Here is a 17440-nt window from a genome sequence, read left to right as displayed (position 1 = left end):
TCAGTAGTCCCTCCAAATACTGTATTTGAGGAACTATAGCTTAAAGATTGAAGAGTTTAGCTATACATATAAACTACATTTATATACACACACATATACGTAAATATATATATACACACAGGCACGATGCACACGTGAGCACATACTACTACAACTGGAATGTGTGTGCAGTTCCAACTACCGCACCACAAGAACCTGTACTACCAGCAGGGGAAAAATTAAAGCCTCATTAATGGATATCTGTGTGTTACTTCCACTCTTTCTTTCCTTTTGTCCTCCACTTCAATCACTGCAATATTTTTTTCCCCTACCAAGCCACAAGGATGTGCTGTCACTACCTGGAAGACAGAGATCCACAGCAGCTCATTGGTCAAAGACCATATTAGTGATCAAAATCCATTTTGCCATTACTTAAGAAATTAAATTTGTGTCTTAGGTACCTTCTTGAAAGTTAACTTTCTTCAAATTATCTGTAATTTAATAACAGTTACAAATGATGGAGGTAACATGAGAATGGGAGAATATGTACATGAGACTTATTGCCTTCAAAGACCAAGTTAACAAGTCATTCAAGTCTTACTGCAACTACAATTAGGAAACAGAAAAATTCCATCCTAACGGCTCCATACAAGAGAGCCCTGTTAAGCCCAGTAGATCATTCAAAAGGTCTTTACTTTGTAGGACTTGTATTCATGGACGAAGAATTTCTATTTATCCCATCTGCTACTATACAGACCTTTCTGAAATTCTAAAAAGCATCAAGCTTACCTTAATGCAGCAACTTAAAGCAAAATATAAAAGGAGTCTGTAAAGTCAGACTATGCTTCTCTCTTTGCTTTAAACATTTTGTCTGAAGACTGCCCATTTGTAGGTGTGACAGAGTCCTTACAGAGTCCCCCATCACAAAACTCACAAGAACTAGATTAAGCAGCTTGAATATTTACAGCTAGAATAATAAATACAAGTTGTTCCAAGAACAGAAATCAGCTTTTGTTAGCTCTCATTCAAGTGTCCCATCTCCTTCTCTCTCCTGAAGGCAGTAACTTCAGCTCCTCTCAGAGGACTCAACTGGGGTAAAAACCAAACCAAAACAATAAAACCCTACAACTGCAGTAGAACTTGCCCTAGCAAGCTGGAAATTTTGCCTATGCCAGCAGGATAGACAGCAGTGGTTATATCATTTTGTCTTGCAGCAATTCTGCTGCGTCTTTACAGGTTACTGATTCTCCTCTGTGGAGTAACTGGTTTGCTTGAAATCAGTAGCAACTAACTACTTTTGAGCCTCCCCTATCCCATTTAATTTTGGCTTATACTGGCTGGTAAATTTAGAAGTTATTTTTGGAGACAGGGGAAGAAGAGGCCCAACACTCTGCATAGGTTTCATTGCCATAGAAACCAAGCTAAAAAACACTCAGAATGGAACAGAAAATGTCTGTTTCAAGGCATTACTTATGCTATGTACTTAAATGTTACCTGAAACGGCAGTTAGCGTTAAAAGGATAAAAACAATGTATAAGATTTTTTTTTCTCCCAATATTAAGATTTGTCTGCCTTTTTAATTAATGGACTCAGGAGAATTCACACTTCTTAATCCCAGCCCCTTCCCATGTCCCCAGTGCACCACTACACAGTAGTACACAAAATAGTTGCTTTTGTCAAGATTATGGACAAAACAATTGCTACAACCTACTAAACTGTTGACAACTGTAAATTAGTCCTTTCCCCTGCACCCCACCCCAACATTTAAAAGCAGGACACAAATACATTTCTTTTTGTTCATAACTTAGTCTGTATACAGAGTACCTGGCTGACTACATGGAGCTTTACAATTAAAAAAGATAACACTTTCTTATTAGACATATTGCTCTTATGCTGCTTAGACAAGTACGTCAATTCCTGCTTATGCAGCTGTCAAACTACAGTACTTTACAGGCTTAAGAGTCATGCTGCTTATAGTCTCAAGAAATATCTATGATGGGACACTTAAAATTCAAATTTTGATCAAGAGGCAATGACTCTTCTGACACTAATGACTCAAAACCTCAAGCTGGCTACTAGGCTGTGTACAGTATAGGAAAGCATTAATTTCCATCATATGATTTTTACCCTATACTGTCTTCCCTTTCTTTCCCAGAAAGGCTCTAGAAAACAATGAGTCACTATTTCATTTCAGAAGAAGCTAAAAATCAGTGTCAGAGCTATTGGTATCAAAACATCGTGGGAAATAGTTACCTGTATTTTACAATTACTTTTTTCCTTATGAAGAATCTACTCGAAGTACTGCATCTCATTCTGTAAATGATTTCCTAAAGTCTGCTGGTTTGTTTATGTAAACGTTTCCAAAGTAATTGGATACAATGCCTGAAATCAGCTGACACCCTACAAAGAACATGAATCATAAGAAAGTGCAGAAGCCCTTACTGAGGGGACTCCAATTTTCAAAATAAAAACCTAAAACTAGGAGGAAGATCTCATTCTCTACTTACACTTTTCATTTACCTGCAGATAGCAATTTTGTGTGACCTACAAAAGTTTGCTTTTTTTGGATAACGAGAGTTTGCTTGATGAACTGACTGATTGTACAAGAGTGTCAATATGGACGAGTTATTAAAATATAACAAACTGTAAAAAAAAACCAACAGAAAAGAATATGTCTTATGTCAACTGTACCATACATACACAAGATTAGAATGATGTTTTCTGATAGAGTGCATTAAAGTAGCACAGGCTAGCTCTGTGTGTTATACTGACTGTGACTAAACAGTACTCACTATCTCCATTGCCTTCTTTTATGCAAAATTCAAAAGCTGCTGTTTGCTATTTCATAAAATACTATTTAAAGAAATCATTACATTATAAAATTATTGCAACATAATTAACTTCAACAGCACAATGCAAGCATTTTGAAAGACCTTCTTTATAAATATACACTATCTTCATACCATTTCAGTGCAGCACAAAATTACACAGAAGATACTGCCACACAGGGGAAAATAAACCATAGCAAACTAACCAGCTTTCTTTTCCTGTTTCCTCTTTTATCACCAGCTCATCTTGACAAAGCCTGACTTTAGGTAAGCTTTTGCATAAGTTTTAGAAGTAATGGTTTTGCCTGAGGCACCACAGAATGGCACTGCATTCTCCCTAGCAATCTTATGAGCACTTTTAACATGTCCTCCTTTCTAGCCTTTCAAATGATGTTACACCAACCAGTTCATGGGTTCTTTCAAACTGCATTAAAATGAATACAATGCATACAAACTCAGTAACACTGGATCTAATATTATGCTTTAAGTAAAAGTGTGGAGACAACTAAGCGTACCATGAAAATTCAATCTTTGTGTCCTAACCCAATCCGTTGTTACACTTCCTCCACAAAAATCAACACTCAGCAACAGAGGTTCATAGTCTTCACTTTGGTCTTCTAGAGGCAGTTTTTCAGACTTTCAGCCAAAAGTTCAACCAAAAATATCCACTTACTGCAGCTTCTAGTGCTGGAGGGAAGCACACAAAAGACTCATCTACAGATTGCCTGTGCAGTGAACAAAAGTATTGCAACTTTCCTGCACTAGATTCACGCCACCTTCCATACTAGTACAGTAACAAATATTAGAGGTGTAACCAACAGGTTAAAAAGAAAACTGCTAACATCTTCGTTAAACTTTCAAGAAGCTTATCCCCTCCATAGGCTACAGGTGGTATTTTTGCTTGCTGAAAAATTCAAAGGTCTTTTACACCTGCTTATTGGTAGTGATTTGTAAATCTGTAATAAAGTACTACAAATGAAACACTAATCCTAGGAGACTAAGGCTTGAAAGCAGAATTCTCTATCTACATAAAAACAATTTCACTCAAACACATTAACAAGCCACACATTAAATGCTTGTTGTGTAACAATTTTGCATTTTTCTTTCAGCTTTAGTACCCTAAAAATAGGTTTACTCACATAGCTAAGCATTAATCTTGGTATTTTAGAGGAAAAAAAAACAAAAGAAATCTTGAAATAAAATTTAATTCTGCAACTGTTATAGAAACACTTCATGTTGGAGACAGCTTTGACCTGTTTCCCCACCTCTGTTGTTTCTGTACGGTACCTAATAGTCTCTACAGCTCCCATGTTCGACTATTACTTTTTATTTTTAGAAAAACCCATAAAATCCATACCATTAACCCACAAATGCCATTCAAGTACTACGATAAATCAGTCCTAATTTAGGTTACTAGATGCCACTGAATAATCGCAACTAAAACCTGTAATTACACTTAGATAAGAATTATAAGCGCAGAAGACATAAATATATCCTTCTGCAAAATAAATGTTTTAATATCTTGCTTATTGGGAAAAAAAAACATATCCACAATGACATTTGAAATAAATATTTCACCATTTAGTTTAACTTACTAGCTTTCTCCTTGTTATCTGGTTTTGTAAACCACTGATAACTTAGTTCAAATTTGTGTTTTAACACTAACCTACTATGGACCTACACAGATCAGATCGTTAACCTCCCAGCTTGTAGGACATTAGCTAATTGCACTTCAGCACCAAACACATCCTATCCTGAAACGCAAAGTCCTGACCACAGCCACAACACTCCAGAGAAATATCATCTCCTGGTGACTGAGAAGCTTTCAGATTAATATTCTAGTAAAGAATTAAGCATTTAAGTTTTTAAGGCACTTCAGTACATTCCAGTAAAACACAAAACTCCAGCAACATCCAGTTACTTTTTGCTTTGACGCATTTAAAACTAAGTGATAAAACTTGATCGGAATTCCTGACCACACAGAACAGATCCACATAATATTTTCCCACCATTCCATAACTTGGCAAGCATCAACTATCACATACTCAGATCTAGCAACAGCCTTTCATGACAGTTATTTCCTCTTGATGCATCTCTGCAGAAAGTTTTCAACAGCAGTTAATATGTTAGAAGGTCAAAGGTGTAAAATCTGCACTAGGATCAGAAAAGTAGAACAGAAGTCCATTGCTGCCGTTCCACTGTTGTCTAGAAATACCAAGTGTCTGCTAAATAAAGATCAGGTACCATGGAAACCCACAACCTCTAGAGGCACTTCTACCAAGAGAATCAAAAAACATATTTAAACTGAACATTGTTGAAAACTATGTTGCAACAGAATATTTTTTCTGCCAAAAAGAGACTCCCTCATGTAAAAATAAAATTATCAAAAGCAATGAGAAATGCTTTACATGCACTTCACTTAAGTAACAGTTGTATCACTTTAGACAGTTCTCTTTAACTAGGTATATTTAACCTGAGGGGGATTTTTTTTTTTTTGTGAAGGAAAACAATGTAATAAAAGAATTATAAATACATGAAGTGTGTGTGTAGATATACACATATATACACAGATATATATCTTTCTCTCCATCCTAGTGGCTACTTTTATGTACATACTTTCACGTTCATTTTTTGTGGCTTATAATCCAGAAGCAAGCAATGAATTACACATTTAACAGCACAATATACACAATTTGCGTTCATTCCATATGACTTCCAAGACACCCATTCCTTCCCATCCCCCACATTAACAGCAACAGTGGAGCTACTATTACAACAGTAACATGCCATTTGTCAATATAAGAGCTCTTTTCTAAAAGTAAATATTCTAAGACTAATTACTAGGAGTGTAGAGTTAGCCTTTTAAGTACACCAATTTCTCTCCACTTTTTTTTTTACGTTTCCTTCCTACTAAAGAATTAGTCAGAAATAATCCTGAATACTGGAATTTTGGTATGATCGAAACAGATATATGCTTCATATTTATTACAAAATTTTACAATTAAAAATCAAGAACAACTTCCAAGAGTTTTTCCTACTGCATGATTATAGGAATTGACTGTGAAATTTGTCAACAAAAGCCCTGAAGTCTCCAATACTACAGACTATATCTGGGACAAACATTTTTCAAATCTTCAAGCATGAATACAAAAATATTTATAGAAAAATATTGGTAAAAAGCTTATTCTACAGCTTGAACATTATGAAGTACTGCAACTCTGAGTTCCTCTAGACTTTAAAAGCTACTACAAAGATTACCATGTAGCCTTCTGTTTGGCAAATGGTAACTCAAGAACAGCTCGAGGAACTGGTTTAAATTCCATAAACAAAGCACAAAATATGCTCTCCTTCTCAATGATTTTCTAGTTAGAAATTAAAAGTGTATAATATACACCCATTAATAAAACTAAAATTTATTATTGAGATCAGTGGTCAAAAGAAGTGTTCCATGTCCAACACAATCATCAGGTGATACATTGACGGCACATGAGTCTTAGTCACTTATTTGCCATCCATCTTTCACAGACTCCCCCAACATTCACGGCTGATATACGACAGCTGCTAAAGTGTACACCTCTGCCTATTCCACTTGCATCTGTTACGGACGTGTGTGAATTTGTGTTCCTGAACCCTGCTAGTACTATCTACCTTAATAATTTCATGTAATTATAAACCACATACGTTCGCTTCTCCTACTCTTTTCTGTGATTCCAACCAAATTTCAGCAAGTGCTCTCTGGTTTTAATACTGCACAATTTGATGAGTACCAGCTCCACAAGTGCTTTGCCCATTGCCTTGGAGACTTCATAAGCACTGATTACTTCCAACTGCCACTACCCCTTTCAGACACCATTTTTAAGAAGGTTGCTTCCTTTTACTTTCTGCAGCTCCTCCTGGAAGATCCCAAAACTGCATATAAGACCCAACATGAGGGCAGGTTTCAGGCTTCATGCAATGATGCTTCCTTCTCAACAGCTTCCCTGATGACAGGCAAGGTTTCATCAGGATTTGTTGGCAGCTGCCACTAGCCAACAGCTTCAGCAAACCATTAGTGACGGCTCCAAAAATTGCAAGTCGAAAGGTCACGTCTTGACTTACCAGCAACTTTATAGGATCAGTACAGAAAGTAGATCCTGGTCAGTCCAAAGTCACACAGAGCATACAAACCACATAAAAGGTAAAAGCAGAGGGAATAGGAAAGCTTGTAAAAGTAGCAAATGGACACAGCTGTCACCAAGAGCAAACTCGATATTCACCAGTCAGTTCCATCTTCCATTTTAGTCTACATTCATCCAGGCTGAAAAAGCTGAATTTTTCTCTAAATATACTATGCATGCTCCACTTAAAGACCCAAGTACAGCAGGAAGGGTCATGCACCAAGATTCTTAATGAAGACAACACAAATTCATTTTACAAGGGGAGGAATTAAAAAAAAGAGTTTTTTCCTGAGGAAGTAGCATGGAAACAACTGCAGGAGCACACAGCTTCACATTAAGACCCTGATTTGAGAGAAGTAGAACAAAAAGGATTTGAGTTTGTCTCTCCTACATAGCAGGTAAGTGCCTTGAAAATTCTACAGTAACTCCAAGGAAACCTATAAATGCCTCAACTTTATTGACAGAGAGGTTTATTGCTTGTGTATTTGAATAAAACTAGTCAAGCAGAACAGTTTCCTACTCAACAGTACAGAGTAGCTCTAAATGCAATCATTAAATAAAATATAAATATGGTGATATTATTAATTAATAAGAGCAAACACTCTACAGTTAGAGGTCAAATATGCCTGATGTTTTCAGGATAACTCATTTTTTAGTAACTGGAAACTAAGTACTCAAGTTCCACAATGCAGAGAGATAATACAGACAGAAACTGCAATAGTTTAACATCACACACGCACACAACAACAGCTGAACACAATTTTTTTTTTTTTTTTTTTTTTTTTTTTTTTTTTTTACACACTGTACGCAGAAAAACAGGCTCTACTGAAAAGATTCTCATTTTGATTTGTGGCTTCCCTTTTCTTCCACCCACTATGGTATGCACAGCTTTAATAAAGTTTCATAGCAAAGACAAACACAACTCACACAACTGCAGTGACTATTAAAAGCCCTTTCTTTAAACAACATTGTTATGTCTCAATAGATAGCATCCAATTTATTCAACCCTACTGTTAGAGCCAAAGATTGCCAACTAAGCATTTTTTAGCAGACCTATAAAATCCGTGGCCCAAAGGACAAATATCTGGACTTCTCTGTTGCTAGACAAGCATTTTCCAGCAAGTTGATTATAAGGCAGAAAAAAAAAAAAAAGTGAATGAAAAATGATGCAGCAGTCCATGAAATTCATCTCTTTGAAGGAGAGTATAAGATGACCAAACTAGTGCTACCTCTAGACCACAAGAGGGTATTAAAACAAGAAGTATTAGACATTGAGGTACATGGGAAACGAACATAGGCCATACTTCTCATCATCACTGCTGCAAGGCTTTAGTGGCCAGCTCATTCATTCAAATTATGCACACTCATTCTAGAATTTGGAACAAGTTTGTAAGAGTAAACAGCTTCTGCAACTCTTTCTCCTAATAATTTATTCTAGGCATTTGATACAAGCAAATTTTGCGACCACAACTCTGAGGCTTCAATTAAGAGCCTGCTTCAGTACATTCCTTAAAAATGTCTTAAGTACTGCTTCCCTTAAATACCAAAATATGACAAATGATTTAAAGCACCATGATCTAAACAGACAGTTTCACCCAGCCCTCTTATCCCAATTGTCTCATGCTTTACCAAAGGCATCACTCACTCCTCAAAGATGACAAGTGTTAACTACACTAACCATACCAAAGCAGTGCTTAAATATGACCTTGTGGTACTCTATAAAAACAAAAAAAACCAAACAATTTTATTTTCTGTAACAAGGAAATGACTGATACTGTAAGCCTCCTCTTGTCAATAATTTTTCAAGCCTGCTCTAGATAACCTTTTCAGATTAATCGGGGAAAAGCAAAACCATTTTCAGTAATTCAAGCTACATATACAGCTTTACCAAGTAAATGACTCTGACCTCTCTAACCACAATAATCAGTCAACATTAACAGGATTACTGTCGAAAGGTAAAATATTGTTCAAAGCCAAAGTGGATCAACTATGCTTGCAAATGTTAAGCCACCATAGAATAGTTCGAAGGAAAATCTTGATCTCTATTTTTCACTGGAAGGACATGTTTTACAAGGAGAAAGATAGCAAATTTCTGCTAAGTACCTTGAACAGTAACTCAAGAAAAAGAAAAATGGGATTAGAATCATAAATAGAAGTAATGCACAGGGTACTGACCAGATTTTGTTGTGTCTACATCACTCAGTTTGGAGGCTTGTTTTCCATGTTATTCTGTCCATTCTAAATGGAGGAGGCACACCCAAGGGAGGGTTTGAGGGGGTGACTCGATATCTAGTGTTTTGGCTACAGAGTGACTGAGAAGTAAATTGGACTATATCAGTTTTAGGCTAATCTTAGCCTACGGTAACAGAAACGATGTTTAAGCGGAATAAGTAGTTAAATGATAGAATGGAAATATATTTTCCACTTTCGCTGTAAGTCTCAAAGCCGTAAGGCATCCACATCCTGACATGTGCTGTGAGCTTCCACTGTGCAAGTCTGAAATGATTTCAGCACAAAACAGAAGTAGTTAGTCACTTTCATTAAAAACACATCTGGCAAAGAGGGTGCCCATTTTACTAAAATTGGCTAGTTGTGACAGCACTTGTCCAGGAAGTGGGAGACCTAAGCCCGAGGCAGCTCGAACCCACAGTCTTGGCTGTGCAATAGCTCCGTTTCAGTAGGAAGAGCTGGCAGTGCCGGCAGTGCCTCTCCAACCTAACAAGTTGCCATTTATTTCTTTTTTTTTTTTATTCATAACCTCTTAAGATTACTTTTCTTCTCCATTTGAAAATGGCTTGTCGAAAGTGCATGTACTGGTATACATCCATTTGTACATTCCTCTTTCCAGAGCAGCTGACGTACTTGAAGCCTAGAATAAAGTTTGAGGCTATGAAACTCACCACAACATTCAAATCTAAAACTGTAAACCGAGCACTGAGGTCTCACAAAGTTAGGTGTGATGACATCACCAGCTGTCATATCTTCCTTGTTTTGACAGCACTGTCACTGGGAAGAAAATTTCAAAATAAGACCAGAATTGGCCATTTGTCAGAAGTGCCTCATTTTCCCCATCTAGCAGACTGCTGCTAGTGTTTTTTATTAATGTAGTGCTTGATTTCTGAGATTATCCTGATGTGGCTCCTACCACATTTTTCAGATACGACAAGCTGAGAAAGTGCTTATTTTCTCTTTTTTAAGATAACACAAAAAGAACATCTAGCTTGGCCACGTCACAGCTGACTTCTGCCAACCCTGCCATTTGAAGGTATTTTATTCCTGCTACTGAACTTCTGCCTTTTTTTGATAGGATTAGAAGAGTCACTAGATGTGGCATGTACACATGCCACAGTCTGAAACTGTCCTTTTACATTACATTTAATGCCACTGCACAGCTCAGGTACATCTTTCTTTTGGCTTTGTGCATCTTCCAAGAACCTAGAAATGCCATAGTTTCATAAGACAGGCTCAACCACACCAAAAGCTTCCAGCCACCAAAACAAACAGTCCTGTTCCAACCCTCTCCTCCTGCACTACCCACATGCAGACTCAACCAAGACCTTTGGAGAAAAAACCAAGTGGAACAATCCAGGTAAGTCTTGATGCTTTTTGCTACTAATTTTATTCTGTTCAGTATGAAGAAGTGGGGCTCTATGTGACTAAACATATTTGTGTGCAGGGCTGGCAAAAACCACCTTGTGTCCCTCTGTGTCCATGTCAAAAAGAAAGGCAACTGCCCACACGACACAACCTGTGCCCACATAAAGAACCAGAAGGCCACTGTAACAGCTATCACTCTTCTTGTATCAGTGAGCCAGTGCTGCTTCTGTGAATCAGATGGAGAGCTGGGTGTTCTACCTGTGGCCCTCTGAAAGAGGAATACAAAAACCAGACAGTAATGCCAAGACACAAAGTTAGATCAACCTGCTTTTTATTTACAGAGGGAATAGACAGAAAGAATTGTACCTGTCTGGCATCTGATCACCCTGATATAAGAGGGACACACAAAGAGAAATGAGGTTTCCTTGTTCATATGGAACAGAAAGTGCTGACAAACTTAACTAAAAAGTGAAAAAAAAATGTAAAACATGACTTTTTAAGCATTCACTGCATCAATACTGAATCTCCAAACATAACTCAACATATATAATTTTTCTTCTTCATTTGTGGCAGGATTCTTCATAAAAATTAGGGAAAAGTGTTTATGAAAACATTCAAGCTACCCTTTCAAGAAAAACTCACCATATTTAACAGACAAATTTGTTACAGGTAAAAATGTCACAGAAATAAATCCAACACTTAAAACGTTAATTATTAAATTAAAACAAAAAATTAAGATGCAAGGACAGCCCATTCTTTGAAACTGTTGTTTAACTTATTTCAGAAGATCTTCATTTACACTTCTAAGCTATTAAAGGTTTATGCTAGGTGTTTCACTGAAAAATTTTATCTTCAGTGATGAAGAGGTTCATATGAGTAAAAATATCAGTGCAACTGTCACAGGGAAACAACAGTAAAGTTTATCACTTAATGCATCTCTACTCAATATTTTTAGTGCTATAAACACAGGCCCTTAAATGCAATATTTCATCTTTCATTTATGACATCAGTACCAGATCTGTAGAAAGGAACAGAATTTCCATATTGTAAGCTAGCTCAGTCTGATCAGGAAGACCAATTACATAAAATTTCTCCAAAGACAATAAATATTTAAAAAAGCATGGTGATATAAGCTAGGGGCCTTATATAAAAAAACCCATACAATAAATAACATTCAGGATTTTATTTTGCAATCACTATTAGGATCAGTCCCGTGAAAAGAAAGGAAGGAGGAAGAGATTTTTCTTTGTGCACATTTCCTGCGTAGGTCGATTTTCACGTGTTTTCACAGAATCACAGAATAACCAGGTTGGAAGAGACCCACGGGATCATCGAGTCCAACCGTTCCCATCAAACACTAAACCATATCCCCCAGCACCTCATCCACCCGTGCCTTAGTTTTAGACCTACAAAGACAATTTGGCTTTGATTAAAGGTATTTAACCAAATAACTTCATAAGGGTAAAGAGTCGATGACAATAGTGTTAAGACGTACAGAAAATTAAGCCTCATCTGACATAATTGTAAAACTATTCACAACACACTGCATTGTGCAGGCAAATGGACTGGAATAAAGCCTTCACAGTAGCAATTTTCATCTCTTACCCCTGCTTCTAGAGAGCACACATAACTCACTCATCTAAGATCCACACATCTTCTAAAAATCACAATTTCTTTAACCTCGTACAGTGCTGTACCATTGCAGGCTGCTGTCTCAGAGTCTTGCACTACCCATCATTTAGAAACCCCACCAAATCCAGGTGCTACAGTGACACAGCAGGCCCAGCGACAGCTAAACTGACACCCATGTGGACTGCTGCCTTTGGCTCCATCTGCCCCAGTTAGCTACCTACCCCTTTCACCACTTACCTATCTGAACACCCCATACATCAAAGACTGATGACTACCTGACCTCAAATGGAAAACTCAAAACTTTAATCAAAAAGGACTGGGGAGAATAGCAAGTTGATTATAATTTTTAAGTAGTTCAGCCTGTAAGCCCTGCAGCCTTCAATGGGATTTCAGTGCCTAGATCACTCATATGCATGTGAAGTCTTCCCTCATGACTCAGTTCTCTGGAAAATCACATTTCACAGAAAAAAAACACAAGGCAATCTGGAACTTTCATACTTAGCTGCTCACCCAGTTTTATGCACTGCAGAAAACGGCTGCATTTCTTTTTCTTTGTTTCAGTATAGAGTGACAAAGCATCATTTAAACCACTCTTTTGACAAACAAGGTGGACTAGGAACAGACATTTCAGACGAGAGTAATGCAGAAATTGAGGTCAGATGACAAAGGGCCAGAAGGTAAGAAGTATCAGGAGAATCACAGAATCATTTGTTTAGAAAAGACCTTTGACATCATCAAGTTCAACTGTACCTAGAACGATTACTCTAGAATTCTGATTGTAATTTTCCTGAAGTTGATGTCTGTCCCCTTATCCAACAGCAATAAGAACAGGGGAAGAAAAAGAATTACAACAATAAGGAAATGACACAACTGAACTGGGTATACCTGTAACAAATGTAAAATTTAAGACACGCTTACCAAAAGGATTGCAGCACACAAGTGACTAAGAAAAAAAAGGAAGTAAAGCAAGACAAAGGTTGGCTAATTCACTTCTGATGTCATATTCCTGCAGGGAAGCATAACAAACTCTTACACATCAATTAGTTGTCGTCTTGCCCTATGAAGGGAGGACAAAAAAGGAGGGGTACAAAGCAATACAAATCACACATGCCTGCTGCAGATATTAATAGTTACATAATGCTGATGTACTGCCTGCTCTTTGCTCACAACACTGACTTTGCTGCAGTTCCAAGTACCAGGTTTTTAACAGCTGCCTGGCTTGAACATTTTGTGATTGCTTTTTATTTAAAATGCAGATGCACAAGAAAGATTAAGATTAAGAACAAAGCTTTAGTGCTATTTCTGACAGAGATAAACAAGCAAAGCTGAGGGTTAGCTTTACGATCAGGCGTTTTCTGTTTCTTCAGAAGTCATAAAACTGGCTTGTGCTAAAGCTCAAAAATAAATCGCCTGCCATTCTTAAAGTCTTCTAGTTTAACTTACTTGAAGAAATCACAAATAAAAAGAGGTAGCAGTGAGATACCTCCTTCAGCTTCACTGAAGTGCAACTGTAACTGCCAGGAAATGCAAGTCAGAATTCTTTCAGTAATCATGTACACCTATAATTCTTTCCCTTTAGAGAGAAACTTGCCCTGAATAGAGCAAAAAAAAGATCAGTTAGGTAGAATGGGTATCATTGAAAAGACATACAGCGAGCATCGTGGAACTGGTCAGATTTCATCAGCTTAGCACGAAGGAGAGGGATGATCAGAAAACTAATGCAACATAAGCCACATTAAGTCATACTTCTCTTCTATATTTTGCCCTTAAAAATTAGGACACAACCATAAAATCCGCAATAATCTATTGCTTACTACCTATCACCGCCATTTTGTAAGCAAATGCATAACACTTAAGATCATATGCTTGAATAATGAGGTGCTAATTAAGAATATCCGCAATTGCCTCGTTCCTTCTGTTCTCTGACCCAACACGGCAAGTAAATAACATTACAAGTATCTTAATGTCTAGCAGTCAGATATAACAGAGAGACGATAAAACAATATGGTCTTTCCTATGGGGCAGTAACAGCCAAATTGTAAGCTCTGGAGTACATCACAGATGAAGGCAGCACCTTCATTGTGACTTAAAACAAATTCAATGGAACTTAAGGTGCCGTAACTGCAAAAACTTCAGAGAACACTTCTGTAACAGAAGTCAGTGACACAAACTGACCACAAAGTTTAACATACACAGACTATGCCAACTCTTGTTGTCAAATATTAAGATTAGCCCTTTCAAAAGGCAGCAGGGAAGAGCATTCACTGAAACCTGGGCATCAACACCATCACTAGAAGTTCCTAATCAGGTGTAATATAAAAATATTAGAGAGGTAAATTATTTCTTCATTCCATCTCATGTACTCCTTTGAGTAATGGAATTAAAAGTTTCCCTCATGCTTGTCTGAAGTTTAACAGCATATATTCTGAGGCCTTTTAAAACATACCCAGGTTACTTGAGGCCTCAGGGAAGATCATGTTTGCAGGCTCTTAAGAAAATGCTCTGCCAGCATTTTTGTTCTCCATTGCCAAAATGGAAAGACTTTAGGACTTCTGCTGATTCCAGATTATGGCAGCAAGGTGCAGGTAAAGAAGCGTGCTAGAGAACACTGACCCATAAAATGCCTGGCTTCCTGGTAGCATCCTAAAGGCATACGTCACTCTTCGAGTAGTTGCAGGGTGCCAAGTATGTTCACCAGCTATGACAATCCCAGAATATAATTGTCCAAGAGCATACAGAAACTACCCACACAGTAAGATTCTCAAAATAGATATTCCAAATCTATTACAAGGGTTTTCTGATTACTTTTTTTTTTAAAAAGATCATAATCTGTCAACAATCTGAATATAAATATCAGTATTTTATTCTACATGTGCACAAAATGTGATTAATTCTATGGACATAGTCTGTACTGCTCAAGCTGTAAAACACATAAATAACATAAATAAATCAGGGTTTAGCAAGAAGATCACAGCAGGAATTTGAACTGCAGACAGCAGCAAAGACTTCAGACTTCTGTAGTACAACCTTACACGTACACCAAAGCCACGAAGTACAACAAACTGAAGGAAAAAAATTAAGCTTCTGAGGAGACTGACAGCACTCATTTTTGCAACCAATACTCAGAAAAGCTTATAGAGTATCGTTGACATTAAGGTTGTGACTGCAAGATGAACATAAAGGAGGTTATGACGGCAAGATGAATATAAATGATGATAAACTAACAACAGTAAGAAATAAACAGTAGAATCAATTCCAGCACGACAAATATTTTGCATCCTAAATTTTTATTTCTCCAGTGAAGTTTAGGCGGAAGTAAAGAATGGTTTTAAACGGGACCCAATGAACTGAAAAGTGCTGAAGGCTGTTCTTTAGTCAGCCAGCGTCGGCTTGTGTGCATGTGTGTGTGTACAGACACAAGCAGAGGCTTGCCGAAGGTCAGTCTCCTGCACAGCATTTTACAGTTCCCCGCACCTCATCTTCAGCGAGCCAGCGCACATGCGCGTGCGTATCCACACAGACACACGGGTTTGAAGATGACAACAAGCACCACACGCCATCCCTGCGTCAGACAAGCCACGAGCCATTACAAAGGAACTTTTGGAGCAGAACGCCGCTTGGCTCCCCGCGCACAATGCCCAGACGCACACGCCCCTCCCTGCCTTTTCCCTAACTCCGCAGGGAGGCAGGGCTGATCCCTGCCCGGCGCCCTCCGGAGGGGCCCGACACCCCCACACCAGCGAGGCGAGGGAACCCCCATCGCCCCAAGAGCCGAGGGGAGGCTGGAAAGGGCAAAGGGAAAGGGGGGCGGCCCCGAGAGGGAGGGCGAGGAGAAAGGGGGCGGTCCCGAAGGGCAGGGGCAGAGGGACAAGGGGGAAAGGGGCAGAGGGACAAGGGGGCAAGGGGCAGAGGGACAAGGGGGCAAGGGGCAGAGGGACAAGGGGGCAAGGGGCAGAGGGACAAGGGGGCAAGGGGCAGAGGGACAAGGGGGCAAGGGGCAGAGGGACAAGGGGGCAAGGGGCACAGCCCCGAGAGGAAGGGAAAGGGGGGGGAGAAAGGGGTGGGGGGAAAAAAGGGGGAGGGAAAGGGTAAAAGGGGCAAGGGGGCAGCCCCGAGGGGAGGGGGACAAGGAGGAAAGGGTGCAGCCCCGAGCGGGAAGGGGGAGGAAAAGGGGCGGCCCCGAACGGAGGGGGACAAGGGGGAAAGGGGGCAGCCCCGAGAGGGAAAAGGGGACAAGGGGGGGGGGGGAAGGGGGCAGCCCCGATGGGAGAAAGGGGAAAGGGGGTAGCCCCGAGGAAGGAAAGGGGAAAGAGGGAAGAAAGGGGGCAGCCCCGAGGGGGAAAAGGGGAAAGGGGGAGAAAAGGGGGCAGCTCCGAGGGGGAGGGGCAGGCAGAGGCCGCCCCGGGGGCCGCCGAGGGAGCGCAGGGCGGGCCCGGCTGTCCCCGCGCCGCCATCGCGCCCGGCGCTGCGGAAGGGCCGCGGTGTCCCCGCGGGGGAAGGGGAGGCACCCCCGCCGCTCCCTCCTTCCCTGCCCCGACCCGGGGACGCGAGCGGGGCCGCCGCACTCACCACTCGGTAGCGGCTGGCGGGCTGGTGAAGATCCATCCTGGCCGCCCCGAGGCTGCGCTCGGCTTCGCTCGACCCGACCCGACCCGCTCCGACCGCCCCCAGCCCGCCCCGAGGGGCGGAGCCGGCGCAGGCACCGCTCGCCCGGCGAGGGGCGCGGGGCTGGGAGGGAGCCGGGACGTCTTGGAGCTCCATCCCCGAGCACCCCAGCTGCCCGTCCTTTAAATCCCCCCCAGGGACGGGGACTCAGCCACCTCCCTCGGCAGCCTCTGCCAGTGCCCGATGACCCTTTCTGTGATTTTTTTTTTCCTGATGTCCAGTCTGAACCTCCCCTGGCAGAGCTTGAGGCCATTCCCTCTTGTCCTGTCCCCTGTCACTTGGGAGAAGAAGCCAGCACCCCCCTAGCCACAACTTCCTTTCAGGTAGCTGTAGAGAGCAATAAAATGTCCTTTCTTTGAAAATTATAACGTATTGTGTGAGGAATGATTTGTGCTAATCAGGTCTCTTCTTCTGTTTGGTCTCTCACCTCTGTTTGGAGTTTCTGCATTTCTTAAAAGCCAAGGTCAAGCAAAGAGCTGCAGCCAGCTCCAAATTAGCAGAAGTTTTGACGGTTGCTATTTTGTAACATTAAAATTAGACCTTGGAAAGTAAAAGAATATGCATAAGATTTCTGGGAAAATT

At 40.1% G+C, this 17440-nt stretch overlaps 1 protein-coding gene across 1 annotated transcript in view; it reads right to left on the bottom strand.

Annotated features, from left to right (window-relative positions):
* NDFIP2 (Nedd4 family interacting protein 2) overlaps window positions 1-16888 on the bottom strand; it is a 47185-nt gene extending 30297 nt beyond the window's left edge. The window contains exon 1 of the mRNA XM_069878320.1: window positions 16763-16888. Coding sequence (XP_069734421.1) covers window positions 16763-16798 — 36 coding nt within the window. The 5' untranslated portion in view covers window positions 16799-16888. The remainder of the gene's footprint in view (window positions 1-16762) is intronic.
* Window positions 16889-17440: the final 552 nt, after the last annotated feature.

This window comes from Phaenicophaeus curvirostris, chromosome 1 (genome assembly GCF_032191515.1).
Source record: "Phaenicophaeus curvirostris isolate KB17595 chromosome 1, BPBGC_Pcur_1.0, whole genome shotgun sequence".
NCBI lineage: Eukaryota > Metazoa > Chordata > Aves > Cuculiformes > Cuculidae > Phaenicophaeus > Phaenicophaeus curvirostris.
Note: the sequence above shows the minus strand (reverse complement) of the source record. Positions and strands in the feature narration are given on the sequence as shown.